The following is a 16,483-nucleotide window of genomic DNA, read 5'->3' on the forward strand; positions in this document are numbered from 1 at the left end:
GCGATGACCTGCGTAAGTGTGGGGAGCATGTAATGCCGAAGCTTGGATGCGGCAAAAAACAACGCTAAGCAAAGTTTTTCGACAGGGGAATAATTAAGCTCTGGTGAATTTAGATTTCGGCTAAGGTAAAAGATAGCTTGTTCGCGTCCGACGTTGTTATCTTGTGCGAGGAGGCACCCAATGGATTCAGCAGCTGCCGAAATGTACAATTTAAGGGGTTTGTTGCGACAAGGTGGAACGAGCACATGTGGGGTGGAAAAGGCCACCTTGATTTGCGCAAATGCAGCTTGATGCTCTTCGCGCCATTCAAATCGGTCGGTCTCCTTCAGTTTAAGGAGTGTAGAGAATGCTTTCATCTTACCGGCCGAATTGGCGATGAAACGACGGAGGAAATTTATCTGCCCGAGTAACGACTGGAGTTGTTTCTTTGTCGTCGGAGGTAGGGCACTAATGATGGCGCGAGCTTTATTTTCGTCGACCTCGATGTCGCGATGGTGCACCAAAAATCCTAGGAAATTACCGGCCGAAACACCGAAAGCACACTTGGCCGGGTTCATCTTAAGGTTGTTCTTGCTCATGCGAAGGAACGCTTGCCGCAGGTCGTCCAGGTGTGTTTGACGGCGTTTGGATTTTACGACCACATCGTCGATATAAACTTCGACGATTGTACCGATTAAGTCATGGAAGATCATATTCATGGCTCGTTGGTATGTGGCGCCGGCATTCTTGAGGCCGAAAGGCATGACTACCCATTCGTAAGTACCAAGTGCCCCCGGGCAACGGAAAGCCGTCTTGTGGACGTCAGCTTCGGCGATGAAAATCTGGTTGTAACCCGCATAACCGTCCATAAAAGATAGCAGTTCATGATTAGCTGCAGCATCAATTAATAAATCTGAGATCGGCATCGTATATTCGTCCTTGGGAGTAGCCAGATTTAGATTACGAAAATTGATGCAAATGCGAAGGGCACCGTTTTTCTTTAACACGGGGACGATATTGGCCAACCATTCGACATACCGAGCGGTCCTAATAAACCCGACTTTTAGAAGCCGAACTAATTCTTCCTTAATGCCGAGTTGTACTTCGTTCGAAAATCGGCGAGGAAGCTGTCGAAAAGGCTTACACCCCTCCTTGATGCGTAGCTTATGCTTTACAAGGTTTCGGTCGAGGCCTGGCATTTCATGATAGCTCCATGTGAAGCAATCTTTAAATTCCTAGAGTAACTTACGGAGTTCGACCTTCATGGGCGGTGGGAGTAACGCGCTAATAAACAATGTTCGAGGATCATCGGCCGTGCCTACGTTAACTTCTTCTAACGGGTCCTTGACTTGAGGCCGATGGTCTTCGAGTTCGGCTGGTGCAGCCTGAACTTTATCAAAAGATAGAGCGGGGCCGTTATCTGCTTCGGCCAAGAATTCGATTAAATGGATGTCGGAATGTGGTTGCTTGGTAATGGCGTACCAATGGGCCAGCAGACGTTCCATTGTGGATGAAACCGCGGCCTGACGCCGTTCTTGCGTGGTGTGCTCAATCATCGGCATTGGTGACTAAATCTGCCAAACCAAGTCTCGCCGAATCCTGTTGGACAGTCTCGGCGCCGACCTCAATCACTTTCTGTACTGAAATTCTCGTCGGCCGTTCATCCTCGTTAAGGCCTTGGAGGGTGATATAGCCGACGTGATCATCATAATAGCGAGCCTGAATCATGTTGGTCTCAAATGGTTGGTTATCAGCTGGGTGGACTACGACCGATTTGCCATCCCAAAAGATGAGGACTTGATAGAGTGATGAAGGAATGCAACTGGTTTGGTGGATCCAGTCGCGGCCAAGTAAAGCGTTATAATCGGTCTTGGAATCAATGATAAAGAATGCCGTCATGTGTTGACGACCGGTAATGCTAACTTCCAACGGGAGCACCCCTTTGGTCTGAGACTTATCACCAACGAAGCTGCTCATAGTGATCCCTGACGGAATGAGTTCATTATCAGAACGGCGTAAAGCCTTCATGGCGGATATTGGCATAATGTTGACTGTGGCTCCACAGTCGACAAACACTTTAGAAATGGGAAATCCTTCGATGTGAGCCGTGACATACAACGGCTTCAGGTGTTGGAGATTAACCGAGGGGGAACGGGGAAATAGCTCGGCCAAAGCTGCCTTAAGGTTGTCCCCGCTTCGGTTTTCTCTATCGTCGTCGTTTGTGACGAAGTCTACTTGTGTTGCTTCCTCGGCAACTACGTCTCCGTCCAAGAAATTCGACTGGTGGGTACTTGGTTGGAATTCGGCTGGTAAGACGTGGACCATACTGATTTCCATATGTTCGAGGACCGAGGGGCCCATTGGATCGTGGTCGTCGTCTTCTGCAGAACTAACCCCCGTAGCAGTCGGCGGAACATCTTCGATCAAACTTTTGAGTTCCTCGGTAAGAACCGGTATCTGAGACGTGGAAACCAAATCGAGTGCGGGTGGGCTATTTCCCTCGACGATGTTGACTGCCAAAGATTTATGTTGATCCTTTGTTACACGGACTCGTTCTTCATAAGCAATACGGGCGTTCCTCGTGTCTAGATATGTATCCAACTGTGCTATCTGTTTTTCCTCGTCGGCCGTGAGGCCGAAGAGCGATACAGCCGAGAAAACTTCGAAATGATAACGCAAATGCTGGAGGTCTTCAAGGTAAAAAGGGTAATTCGGCGGCGTCGATGTCTGTATAGGGATAGACCTCAAAACCAAGGACTCGAGCCTCCCGTATATACTGGAACCTGGCTTTAATTGCTGGGTCGAAAGTTTTCTGGATAATTTGCTCGGCATCAGGGCAAGTTAAAGCTAAGTCGAGGGCTTCCTGACATGCCTTGGGGAGTCCGTACAAGTCATTTGCGGAGTATTTCTTATGAAACTCTCGCATGTATTCCAGGGATTCACCGAGGAATAGGGGATGTAAATTGCGCCGTATTTTAATAAACGGCTCACGCGGTGGCAACGGAGAAAGTTTCCTTTCGGCCTCTTGTCTAAAGTATTCGAGACGAGCTCTCGTTTTCCCAGGCCGGAGAAGGATCTTAATACGCTTCTCAGACTCCTCAATGGTAGTTTCGAAACCGGTAGCTGCTACTTTCTTCCCTTCGGCTAACTCGGTCATGATAGTCGGGGTTGGCCGTTCGCTAATTTCTTCCACAACCTTCTTTGGTTGCCATTGGTTGGCCGGGCTGGACTGCGCTTCTCGTCGCCGAACCATGCAATCTATCCATTGACGACGACGTTTTTGGGATTTGGACAGTGCCGTGTATAGGCCGGTCGGAGAATTGTAACTGTACCAGCGTTGATCCGATGTCCTGGGTGGTTTGAAAGTTTTACGATCGGCTGGTGAGCCCGTACTGTTGGTATTGCGCGAGTAATAATCCTCATTATAGAAAGGTGCGTCAAAGTTAAGACGCCGCCTGACCGAGGGCTGGTCTGTCGGCTGTACTTGTGGGCCGAGTCGATCAAACACTTGACGTCGTGGACCTAATCCCTTTGATGATGTTGTAGGGGCCTTGGGTGGTGTTGAAGATGTCTTCTTCCCAGGTTCAACTGGTGTTTTACAATGGTCACATAAAACCTTTGGTCCATGAGTTTCGTTGGAACTCGACCTCGACTGTTCCGTTGGTGGTGCATTAGAAAAAATATCAAGCTGTAGTCTTGTGCGACCATTCCGTTGACTGACATGTTGCACCGGGACGTATTCGGCCTTCCCTTTGTTTTTAGGAAGGTGAGCATCCACCATACCAATCGTTGTTGAAGGGAAAGGATTAACGTCGACCGCCATCTTTTCCGGAAATTTCAACTTTCCTTTCTCGATCCAACTTTGAATTGTGTCTCGGAACATAACACAATTATTGGTTGCATGCTTATTAGAATTATGATATTTGCAGTATATCTTTCCCTTTAATTCATCGGCCTTAGGGATATTATGTCCCGGCCGAAGCTTGATGATTTTTACTGCCAATAATTGATCGAAGATTGCATCAGCTTTGGTGATATCGAAAGTGTATACTTTCGATGACTTACTCATTTCCTCGGCGGCCAAACGGGCTTTGGTGTCTTTGGAATTCACCTGCGCCAAGGCCTTGCAAACATAGGGTTTGTCTATTACTATCTCAGCCGCATCTACACTAGCATACTGAGGGTCTTCACTTTCGGCCGATGCATAGCTAACCGTGGGATTCTTATACAACGTCCCCCGGGATGGTGATTTTGATATCTTTTCTTCTTGGAGCAGATAATCATATTGTTCGACGTGTTGAGCAAGTTCGTACATATCTCGAATATTTGCCCCCAAGAACTTCTTTTTGTACTCCACGTCTAATCCGTTGAGGGCGATCCTGACGAATTCCACTTCGGGGAGTGGCACTCGGCACCAATTCCTGGCCGATTTAAACCTTGTTAGGTATTCCATTGGAGATTCGTCAGATGCTTGAGCCATCCTGGCCAACGATGATACGGACATCTCCATCCCTGGCCGATAGAACTGTTCATGGAACTTTTCGACTAACTCTTCCCAACTCTGCACGGAGTTGGGTGGAAGGTTAATGTACCAGGCGAAAGCTGAGCCTGTCAGTGAAAAATTAAACAGCCGTAGTTTGTAGAAATCGTTATTGACGTCCCCACACTGCGCTGTGAACCGAGCCACATGTTCTAGTGAGGATAAAGATGATTCCCCGGCGAAGAGGCTGAAATCAGGGATCTTAAATCCTCGTGGGTATTCAAACCTTTCTACATAAGCCGGGTATGGATGAATGAATTTTGGAAACTTCGGCCCTTTCTTTAGGGCCGAATCAACCATTCTCTGGACTTCGGTCACGTTTATGGAAGCGGCTTCTTCTCCCTGACTAGGTCCCTCGGATCTATTCCCTGGTCCACCTCTTCTTTCTAAGGTGATTGGTTGCGGCCGGGCGGGCCCTCTCTCGGCTGGTATTGGCACATTCGTCGAAAGCTGCCGAGGTGGGCCGACCTGGCCATCTTCGAAAGCTTTACTAACCAATAGTTCAAGCATTCTGGTCTGTGTATCGCTGTTACTACGTATTGCTTCTAGCAAATCATTCACCTTCTGACCAATCGACTGCTCGACCTGACGATATTGTTCATCCAGTCGTCTCCGAAGGAATGTCCTAGTTGGTGGATCGGAACCTTCCCCACCATCGTCGTCACAATCTTCAACAATCCCTTCCATGAACATTCCAGCCGTTTGATTCGGGACTGCTAGGTTGTGAGGTTGCCCGCCGAGACAGATTTCATTCTCTCGGTGTATTACACTTGTGGCCTCGGGCGGCACAACTGTGATCGGATTTTTTGTAGAGTGCAAATCCTGCCCAAGGCCTTGCACTGGCAAGTCAGTCGTTGACTTTCCCATGGTTGTTTTCTGCTTCGTAGACCGTGTCTCAATGGTCATGAACTCCGAAGGTTTAGCACAAAGGTCCCACTGGGCGTGCCAAAATGTTAACCCTAAAAATTACAAAACCTACGTGGCGCGCAGGCCGAGTAACTAATAAGCTAACTACGTCCTTCGGTCGAATGCGGGGCGTGCCAACTCGTCGGCCGAGCTTGGCCGAGGAGTAAAATTTGTTGATGTAGCTTTGAGCGCGTCGCTGACTTCTCTATCTTGCGATTGCGACCGAGGAAGGAACACTCTCGGTCTCTGGGTTCTACAGCCTGAAGACAAGGCTGCTAATTCTGCGGAGTTCACAAATCGTCCGAGCCCGATTCGGTCACTGTGATTATATTCATGAGAGTATAAGCACGTCGAATCGAGACCAAACTGTATGGGCACAGGTACTCGAACGTGATGTATGTCTTGATGGTAAACGTAGTTCGGCTGTCGGAATGCCGAACCCTGAAACTCACTTGTGAGTATCCAATCATAAAATCACTCGGCGACCAGTACGCCGAGCAATGTAATTCGTAACACCTAACTATGCCGAGAAGGCTAGCAAGGTGACCTCTGCCAACAAAGGTTCGAAAACCTTTCTCGACCGAGACTTAGATAGATAACCCGTCGACCTCGACGCAGTGCTGTTTATCCAAACTGAAGGTGCTTCTTGGTCGGCTGATTCTGCAGCAGCAGTGCTGTTTATCCAAAGTGAAGGTGCTCGCCGGGTGCTTCCACAGTGCTGTTTATCCAAACTGAAGGTGTGTCGGCAGGAAAAAGAAAAGGAAAAATCTCAAGGTGTTTAAGAGGTTTTGCGCAGGGCAATTGTGTGCTGATTTGAAGGTCCATTTATGTTGCATGATTTCTTGTATTTATAGTGCCCCATTCCTTGAAAACCAATTCTGATTTGGATTGGGAGTCCTTGTCCAATTTCGCCTCTAACTCGAACAAACCTATTCCTACTGGGATTCTGAATTTTCCTTCTTTTCGGGACTCCCTTCCTCGCTGGTCGAGAATCCTGATCGCACTAGGACTTTCTCGACCTTTCCTATTCATTCGGACTACTTAGGATAGGATCTGGCCGATCCTGCCAGCTGGCCCAAGATTTATTATTCGGCCCATAGTATTTACCATTACCTTGGGCCGAGCACATCCTGCTGCTCGGCCCAGCAATAATATTTTGGGCCCAAACAGAACCTTATTTTGTTGTATTCTTAGCTCATCTAGCTTTTAGATTTAGATCCTCCTCTACATTCACCACTATGGTAAATAACCAGTTGCCTATTAATTTTGCTTCTTCTTTGTCGTAAAGCATGTGTGATGCATTTTTTCCCTATCTCGAAGTTGTCACATGTAGTTTACTTCTGGTAGGTTTTCTATATCTCAATGTTTTGTCGCTATCTTATTCAATAAAATAAATAAATAAACAATTGCAATGAGTCATTGTTGAGTCCCTTTTCATTTTTAACAAGAGTAAATTGTAGTAATGGTTCTTCAACTTTAACTAAATTGGAGCAATGATCTCTCGATTAAAAATTCATTACCATTGGTCCCTCAACTTATCAAAACGTGTAGCTATAGTCATTTTCATCAATTTCGTCAAAATTTTGACAAAATGAGTTATGTTGGAAGGACCATTGCTACAATTGGATTAAAGTTGATGGATCATTTCTCTAATTGGGTTAAAGTTGAGAGACCATTTCTCTGGTTAGATTAAAATTGAGGGACCATTGATAATGTATTTTTAGTTGAAGGACTATAGCTGCACATTTTGATAAGTTAAAGGATCACTGCTAATAGCTTTTTAGTTAAGAGGTTATTGCTCCACTTGAGTTAAAGTTAAAGGACCATTGCTACAGTTTACTCTTTTAACCAATATACGTGCCTGGCATGTTGTTAGTAGGACTGACTTTGTCAACAATAGAATAAAAGTTTTATGCCCCTTTTAACGTGTTTCTAATAAAAACACTTATAAACAAAAGTACTTCCTCCAGAAGCAATCCCAAGCGGGACTCAATAAATTCTTTAGAGCTACATTCTCAGAAACAAAATATCAATCAACTGAACTTGTGATTTTGTACAGCACCAAAAAATCAAAAGGCTTAAGTTGAGAGGTCACAGAAATTCCTAGATGTAGATGTACACAGTTAACTGTTATTCATTTCACAAATAAGTGTTTGCAGTAGCCTGGATTTCCTTCTTGCTCTTCACCCGACACCGCTTCTTGGTCTCGCTTTCAAGTTTATCAAAATCCTCTGCAAGTCCCACATAGCCATATAAACAATTTTCTTGGTCTTCCGGCGAGTTTTGCTTCCCTTCGCTGCTGCTGTTGCCGAGGGAAGCTGAGGTGATCTGCTGGAACTCAGCCCTCCCGTGTTTGTTCTCAGCAAAAAGCTTGTGAAGCCTTTCTGCTTCCCGAAAACCAGAAAATGTGGCATTAAATGTCACCACCAAGATGCTGTAACTTGCAGGCTTCCCACGGCACACCTTAGCCTTCCCCCGACCAAAGCCTATACCTACGATTAAGTTGAGATGAAAAATACGAAATACTAGAAAAGAACAAAAAGACCAACCAAAAAAGTATCATAAAAAGAAAAACCGACAAGCATTACACCATCAACTATAAAGTCGACTACAGAAAGCATGTTAAAAGGGCAGAAATGCGGCAAGTTGGTTACTAAATTAGAACCGTAATTATAATTTTTAAATTTGGAAGGGTGCTGTTATCCACACTTCTTTTTACCTTTCACACACCCCTTTGTTAATTTATGTTCTTCATATATTTGATCCAACGGCCGAAAATTGAAATGGGTGTGTGGAAGGTAAAAAGGGGTATGTGGATAGCACTACCCATTTGGAAATGCATTCCACCTCCCATGAATGTTGCAACTGATCAAAGAGAGTTATGCAAGTCAAATCCGAAGTTTGGAAGAAATGATAAATGAAAAAAGAAAATGAAATCACAAAATAAAACAGAAATATGACAAGAAACATAATCTTAAATGAATAATGGAGAAGATGGAAATCATATTAAAATATCTGCTACTACAGTCAAAGAACAAAATCATTGGAAAGTTGTCACATAAATCATCAAAGTATACTTACTCACCTTTAAGAATATCCTCCAGCCCTTCAATAGTTACAATTACCCTTTCATTCGGATTTTTATTTGCTATGGAAGTGTTGTGGATGACAACAACCGGAGGAAAGATAACCATGTCCTCCTTCAGAGCCAAGGCTTCAGCATCAGGCAAGAACCGCTGAACCCATGAACCATTCGAGACGGATGCACTGTCCCATCCCATTAACACACAAAGTGCTTTATGAAAACCCAAGTGCTCTGCTCTGGAACCAGCCATACGTGACATGAAGGCATGTATTGCCAAGGGCACCACACCTGCAAACTCTTTCGAGTTGCTGATACAACAGGCAGGCAGATTCAATTGTCATTAACCAATTCCTTGGAAGCGACGTGGGACAAACTACAGCATCACTTTAAAATTTTGGTAGGACATGAGGTGAAAAGGGACAAACAGAGGCATTATCTTGGTTCAGAAACATATACATCGTGAGAATCATGTAGTAGTGCATGGATAAAGTTCCTCTACAATAAAAAACTACTTTACCAAATAAGTACCTTCTAATCCCGCAACGGGAAAGTGAAGACTTAGAAGACTTTCAAGGTTACAAGATCTCAAAGCGCAAGAGCCAAAGACTCAGGATACTAGGTATCACACGCCACAGATGACACAAAAAAAAGTAGCCATCTTCAAGGTAAAATATATGGATTTCCACGGAAGGATCTCTTCCATAGAGTAGCATGCAGGAACTTCAGATTACTAAAAGCATGGGAAACTACAGCAATCATCTTTCTAACTCAGTTTTTACGATCATTGTTTCTCTTCTCCCGCTAATGATCAAATGAAAGTAGTCCATCCGACAAACATGCATAGGCAGTGTCTGCAAAAGAATTTATCAAATACTAACTTCAAAGCTTTACTTCCTTGAAAAATTCTTCCTTTGAAAAGCCCTAAATTCCTTATTAATAAACAAGGCACTCACCACCGTGGGTTTCAAGCAGCATGGTGGTAAGTAGATCACATGTAACTAAAGAATACCAAAAGAACAAACAAAAAAAGGCAATCTCCCATCCATCATGGCCACCTAAGAACAAGTCCTCACATCACTGCACACCACTACCCAAGACTATAATTATCGTCCTGATACTGGTCACGCTGCCACCATGACCATAAACTTCATTTGCACTACTTCTTTCAAAACAAACAAGAAGGGTAGAAGAGTTCCCATCGTCTTTCCTTCCATCTACAATTTTCATCCTTTTCAAATTATAGGAGGTTGTAGATTGGAGAAATCTCACTTGGTCATGTTACATGAGTACCATAAACCTATATTCAAACACTAAACTAAAATGGGTTTGCTCCCCCAATAGCACTCACTAATCATAAGGAATCTTTCAACCAAATTTGGACATCCCGAAAGCTCTTCTAGGCCAATAACCTCATCTTCCCGTGGAAGAGTTCAAGAACATTTAAACTTAACACGATTCTCAGTCACCAAAGCCCAAACAATTAAGGGCCACATAGTCAGCGTCTAGACAGCCAACATTTGGTAAAGCCCCTCCAAGACAGCCAAGACGAGGAAAATTCAAGTACATCAATTTATCTTGATCTGAAGAGACCTAAAAGTTAAACCTTACCTAACTACACTAATGTCAGATAATTTCCATACGTTACAATCATTCTAATCCCCCTGTTGCAGCAGAGAGTAAATTTAAACATAAACTCAGAAACATACTACAACGTAGAAGACAGACCTGGCACATACACAACACTTTGTAGTAAAACTTCCTCCTCCCGTGAATTGTCTTCTTAGAGCTGGGTTTTCATGCAAAAGCTTAATGTGCTTAAAAAAGGCACTATCCACCAGTTTCTTGAACTCCTCAGAATCTTCAGGAAGTTCCATCCCCGCCGGTTTCGCCTGAACTTTTGGAATGTCATCCCCTTGAGGATGAATGCTTCCACTAAAATCATCGGTTTCTCTTATTTGAGATTTGTACTGATCTTGAGGTTTGTAATCTGGGAATTCGAGATTAGGAACATCTTGAGCAGGCCTGAGATGCTTCTTTACACTGCCAGGTGATTGCAACGGTCCCAAACGCCTTTTTACACTAACAGAGGACTTTAACGGTCCCAAGCGCTTTTTTATACTGCCAGGTGACTTCAAAGGTCCCAAACGCTTCTTTACATCCAACCTGGTAGATTGGAATTGTTCTCCATGACGCTGTTGGACAGGTACTGGCAGTTTGGAAGATGGTAACAAATTGTCGGAATTTAGTTTGTTGACATCTTCAGCTTTCCAGTGGTCCACAACATGGTTTGGACCACGGCGATCCTCTCCATAGATAGCATTCCGGCCAGTGTACCATTGATCCTCTCCAAAATTCACATTTTGGTTAATGTTCACGTGATTAACTCCGAAATTCACATCTTGGTCAATGTTCCATTGACCCTCACCACAGGTCACAGCGTGGTCAATGTTCAAGTGATCCTGACCAACGATTCCATAATGTTTGAAATCTTCATTACTCCACTGATCGTACCCAAAACTCAAGTCAGGTACATCGCAAGCGTCACTCGAATCATTGGACAATTCAGAATTTGATTCATTCCGACGTAGTTTCCTAGCTAGAGCACGTTTCCTCATTGCACACATTTGCAGGGTGGTCAGCTCGTCCAAACTTCGATCACCCTCAAGCGGAGCCAATTTCTTCAACGTACCTTCATACGACAACGCTTCTCGCCCTCTTTCGAGACCATCATCTCTTCCAAATCCGAAGCTCCGGGTTCGCGGACTAGAACCCAAAACTTCATCATAACCAGAGATCGATTGTTCGCTCAAAGATTGATAATTCAGAACAGTGGGTTGTGTTTGGTCCATAAAATTAGGATATTGGTTCCACTGGCTAATCTCCTGAGTACCTGCTTTGAGAGAAGCATTGTAAACCGAAGGCCTCGGAACTTCTCTAACACCATATGCAGGGACATTGTTGTCCCATTTCGGATTCCGCCATCCCCAACCGGCATCAACCGACTGATGTAGTCCCGTTATTTGACTTGTGTTGAATTCATCAGAAACCCCGCGAAAACCCGGATCCAAAATGCTCGAGCGCGCAGTTCCGTTGCCAAACACGGCCTTATCTTCAGGACTCATGTATGCATTGTGGTCACCGAGCCTAAAGTCTTCAACATTTTGAATACCCACATGGGGTTTTGGCAACGCAGCCGGGAAACCGCCATGAAAATACGCAAGCTTCCTTGTGGGGTCCACACCAGGGTCCAGAACCCCAACTTTCCCACTTCCAGAGCTGAAACCGAAGTCGGGTCGGTTCAAACCCGGATTCGCGGTCGAAACGGCGGGTCTCCGGGCTAGCAGATTGTTCCACTCGAACTTCATCGACGTCGATTCCGAGAGGGGCAAACCGGCGCTGAGACCTGCCGGTTCCAGCGGCCGCCTGTCTCTCTCTCTTTCACCATCATAATAACGACGGTTATCGTAGTCTCTCCGGGAATTCGGTTCAGGTCTTGCTCTTGCCGAACCCGAAACCCGACCCGAGTACGAACGTCGACTCTCCTCGGCTTTCGCGCCGTGGTTCGCCAAAGACCGACTCGGGTAGTCCCCGAGCCTCCGCCCACTCATGAAAACAAAACCCTAAAACATTAAGACGACAAAGGTTTAGCGTACGGAGAGACGTCGGAGCGAGAGACGACTGAGTTTCTCAGTTGATGGCCGAAAAAGGGGGACCGAAACCCTAGAAAGTGGCGTCGGAGAAGAAACGAGAGAGAGAGAGAGATTATGGCGTGCTGCAGCGGCTGTTTTTCTTGTTGTTTGGCAACCAAAAGGACTGCCACCGCGATTTAAATGTTTGTGGGCTGCGTAGAGCAGGTGGTGATCTGGTGGGAGATGGTTTGGTGGATTTGGTGACGTGGCACATGGTTATTGGCTGCGTGAAGGGGGGTTTGAGTGCTGTCTAGTGAATGTTGGGGACCGGGAGGTTTGGGTGAGCCTGTGGCGAGAAGATTGCAGCCGTGCTTTTTGGGTTAGTGGGATTGCGTCCTTTTGCCATTTAGACCATTTTCAAAGAAAATATCAAATTATAAGAGTTAAATTATAATTAATGGTTAATATGATAATTTGAAGTCTTATGTTAAATTTTATGTTTCTTTAATATTTTATTATTTAAATACAGCTTTCAATTATTGTAATTATTAAAAAAAATGTTGAAACACAATTTTTATTGGTTGAAATGTTAATAGAATAAGAGACCCACTATTAAAATGAATTAAAAATAAATTTGACAGCAAATCATTAAGCCTTCAAATTCAGTCAACAAATAACATTTCAGTTGGGGAGACTTTTGATATCAAAAATGTACAATGACATTCCACATACGATTTTGACATCTCCTTTGAAGATGCTCTTATTTTTTAGCTGGGCCCATTAGAATTTGATTTTTTTTTGTGTAGTCAATTTAGATTTCAGAAAATTTTAATGGATTTTTTTAAAGGGATAGATTTCAAATGGTTTTAATAAAAAAAATTTAAGTGACAGATTTCAAAGAATTTTTTTTAAATGACAGGTTTCAAATTTAAGATTTATTAGTTGACTCCTATAACATAAAACAAGGAAATGAGCATAAGTGTCTATATATATTAAGGGTAAATTACATTTTACCCTCTCAGGCTTGCGGTTGATTTTAATTATTTACAACATTTTTAAAACAATTTAATTTCATACATTTACTTATTATTTTATTTTAATTTCATATATCCGTTAGAAAATGTATTAAGTAAACCTTTAAGTGATGATGTGGTAAATACGGGATCCACATTTGTGCTGATGTGGCTTGCCAAATTTGTACCACGTGGCAAAAAAAAATAATTTTTTATGCCTTTAAAATATAATAATATTTATCCTTTAAAAAAAAAAAAACCATACAAACCCCCCCCCCCCCCCCCCCCCCAAAACCACCTCCCTTTCCTCCACTTCACCACCCATCTCATCCAAAAACCCATCCCCACACCACTCAAATAATGCACAAAGATACGAAATTTAACTACAATAATCCACAAATACACCAAATTGAATAGAACCAATGCACAAAAGATACCAAATTGAGCTGAAATAGTACACAAAAAAATTGAAAACGGTAGTGACTGAGAAGAGAGTGGTACCGGAGAGGCCAAGGGAGAGGAGCGGGTTATGGGGAGAGAGACCCAAGAAAGACCTGAATTGGAACTTGGGTTTGCGGAGACCGACACTGAGGAGGAGGTTCCGATGCTTGCATAGTGCCGAAGAAGAAGAAGCGGTAAGAATGGTGCACCTCTCCAACAGGGATGAAAGCGTCGTTTTTAGAGACGCCATGCTCCATCTGGCAGTGGAGGTGGGGTGGGGTGAGGGGGTTGCAAGGAGGTGGGGTTGGATGGGAAGGGAGGTGAAGAGAGTAGGGAGGTGGGTCCGGGGAGGGGGGGGAGGGGTTATGGGTTTTTATGTTTTTTTTTTTTTTTCTTTTTAGTAGGGTAAATATTATTATATTCTAAAGGCATAAAAATAAAAAATAAAAATTTGCCACATGACACAAATTTGGCAGTCACGTCAGCACAAATGTGGATCTCATATTTGCCACATCATCACTTAACGGTTTATTTAACATATTTTTTTAACAGATGTATGAAATTGAAATAAACTGATAAGTAAATGTATGAAATGTTTTAAAAATGTTGTAAAGAATTGAAATAAATCTCAGACCTGAGAGGGTAAAATGTAATTTACCCATATATTAAAGCTAATAGAAGTATATATATAATTGGATCATTTTATTGTACTTGGTTGCGATTTAGAGGGCGTTCAATAGGTTGTCCACTTGTGTTATTCATTACTACGGTTTTGTGATATTATTTTGTACTTGGAAATGAGAGGTCTTATGTTCGAATCTCGTGCATGGTAAATTCGATACCAAATTAGGTTGCCCATTGTGTGGCTTAGATGAACTCCCCCTTCCCTTAGTGTAAAAATATCGATGTACTCAAAAAAAAAAAAAAAAAAAAAAGATTATCCACTTGTGATTATAAACTCTTTTAGCACGTGGAGTACGGCTTGAATTGCCATCAATAAATACTTAATGGTTTCATAAAGTTGTTCTTCCTCAATTTCTTCATCATCAGTTTCTTCTTCTTCTTCTTCATCTTCAATTTGTTCTTGCAAAATTTGCTCCACTTTCATTTCTTCCTCCTCTTGGTTCACTTCCATTTCTTTCCCGTCTTCTTCCACTTTCATTCTTATTTGAGACATTACATAAACTACCCAATCAAATAAACAAAACCATAAACAAGTTAGCAAACAGAACACCATATTTATAATACCAATTTTAGGAGATATAAAGAAATATAGATAATGTCAAAGACACCAAATAAAAATTAAAAATAGTAAGAAACCTCAATTCCTCCAGCCGACCATAAATACAGTAAGCCCTAGTCTAATTCCTCTTTCCCATTATTCTTACCAGCTAAAAACACACACCACAATTAAACTAATTATCAATTTTTAACAGCTAAAAACGCATCAGTTTGTATTCATGAAAAAAAAGCTAATCATAATAACCAAATTCATAAAACACCCAAATACTAATTCAACCATGAATTTTTTATATCGAAACCATGATCTAATTTGGTAGCCAAATAAAGCAGAAACTCAATACTGCCGCTCAAGGTTTGCGAGCTATTTCAGGCAAACCAATTTAACCATGACCTTTATTATATCTTGAACTTTCTTCTCCGGTTCAAAATCCGCTGCTGGTGTGGATTACCGTGGCTTGCCACCAGTTATCTCCATTTTTCAAGGGAAAAAAAAATATACACCGAAGAATAATCCAAGTAGATCATACTGTTAAACAAGAAACTAAGTCAACATGAAAGTTCTATTCAATTACTTAACAGCTTTGCATTTAAATGTAATTGTATATAATTCAGTTTGTAATCTACATATGCCGTGAGTATCAATGAAGAAAGCAAGTCTTCCACAATCCTTCCTTCTTCTCTGCACTACATTCTCTACACATACAATCAAATTTCAAAGAGCAAACAAAATTAAGAATAATATCAGAACTATACTCGGATTAGGATTCTTCATCCTAGTCCAACCATGGCTCGGCCAATCCCACTCCTATTAGGACTTTGAACCAAACTCTCTATCCGGTCACCTTCACTTCTCAAATCTTAGCATCCTCACTCCATTGAGACTCCTTATTGTAATAGGACTTCGACCCATTCGCTCTTATCCAAATCACCCATTCTTGCAATAGGACTCAACCACACTAACTGAGCGGCTTATGACCGCTAGACAGCCCATAGTACATTAGGAAAAGCTTTGGGCCGAACATAAACATATGCTCGGCCCAATAATATTATTTTGGGCCCAAACAGGATCATAATTAGATAAATGTGGAACTTGAAGCTTAATGGATCATCAAAGTTATGGACCCCTGAGTTGTATTAGTTACTAAACTTGAGAGCTTGATGACATGTTGGATTTTAGAATAATGATGTATGAGAAAATAAAAAATATGTACCTATTTACAAAAATTTGTTGTTGTAATTGGCTAACAAAGTTGAAAATGTTGTAGGCATAATTTATTGAACAATTATGGAAGCCAGAGAGAGGGGTACGGCATAGATAGAGAGAAAGAGAGAGATGTGTAATTGAGGTGTGTTCTATTCCACCCCATTGTGCCTTTATTTATAGTAGTAGAATAGGTAAAACCTAATCTACTCCTAATAGGAATATAAGAGATATTCTCATATCTACTAGGATTTACACAATCACATTCCTATTCTAATAGGACTGCAACACTCCCCCTTACGTGTGTAGATACTCAAGTAAATGGCACATCAGGTCTTTAGTGATGAAGCAAGTACAGTTGATGAAGTCGTCGACACAATAAGCGAATGCGAGTCTCAAATCAACGGAAGAATACATAAAAAGTAAAACTTACAAAACCTCGCTATG

General features: G+C 42.6%; 1 protein-coding gene across 2 annotated transcripts; it reads right to left on the bottom strand.

Moving 5' to 3' along the window:
- Positions 1 to 7,333: 7,333 nt before the first annotated feature.
- LOC137715751 (uncharacterized) lies at positions 7,334 to 12,509 on the bottom strand. Of its 2 annotated transcripts, none has more exons than XM_068455091.2 (3): positions 10,236 to 12,509; positions 8,511 to 8,818; positions 7,334 to 7,917 (listed from the first exon to the last, which is right to left on the bottom strand). In XM_068455091.2, the coding sequence occupies exons 1-3, from the start codon at positions 12,116 to 12,118 to the stop codon at positions 7,565 to 7,567; spliced, it is 2,544 nt and encodes an 847-aa protein (XP_068311192.2). In that variant the 5' UTR covers positions 12,119 to 12,509; the 3' UTR covers positions 7,334 to 7,564. The 2 variants fall into 2 exon arrangements, with proteins under 2 accessions (XP_068311192.2, XP_068311193.2); XM_068455092.2 differs by having other exon boundaries at positions 7,334 to 7,911; positions 10,236 to 12,353.
- Positions 12,510 to 16,483: the final 3,974 nt, after the last annotated feature.

This window comes from Pyrus communis, chromosome 3, assembly GCF_041283825.1.
Source record: "Pyrus communis isolate YQ-2024b chromosome 3, ASM4128382v1, whole genome shotgun sequence".
Classification (NCBI taxonomy): domain Eukaryota; kingdom Viridiplantae; phylum Streptophyta; class Magnoliopsida; order Rosales; family Rosaceae; genus Pyrus; species Pyrus communis.

What these genes read in the sequence shown, in the direction of transcription:
- LOC137715751 (XM_068455091.2), bottom strand. Translation starts at nt 12,118, where the DNA reads ATGAGTGGGCGGAGGCTCGGGGACTACCCGAGTCGGTCTTTGGCGAAC. An exon ending in AAGTGTTGTGTATGTGCCAG is followed by an intron (nt 8,819 to 10,235) that starts GTCTGTCTTCTA and finishes CTGTTGTATCAG; the next exon opens with CAACTCGAAAGAGTTTGCAG. An exon ending in GCTGGAGGATATTCTTAAAG is followed by an intron (nt 7,918 to 8,510) that starts GTGAGTAAGTAT and finishes ACTTAATCGTAG; the next exon opens with GTATAGGCTTTGGTCGGGGG.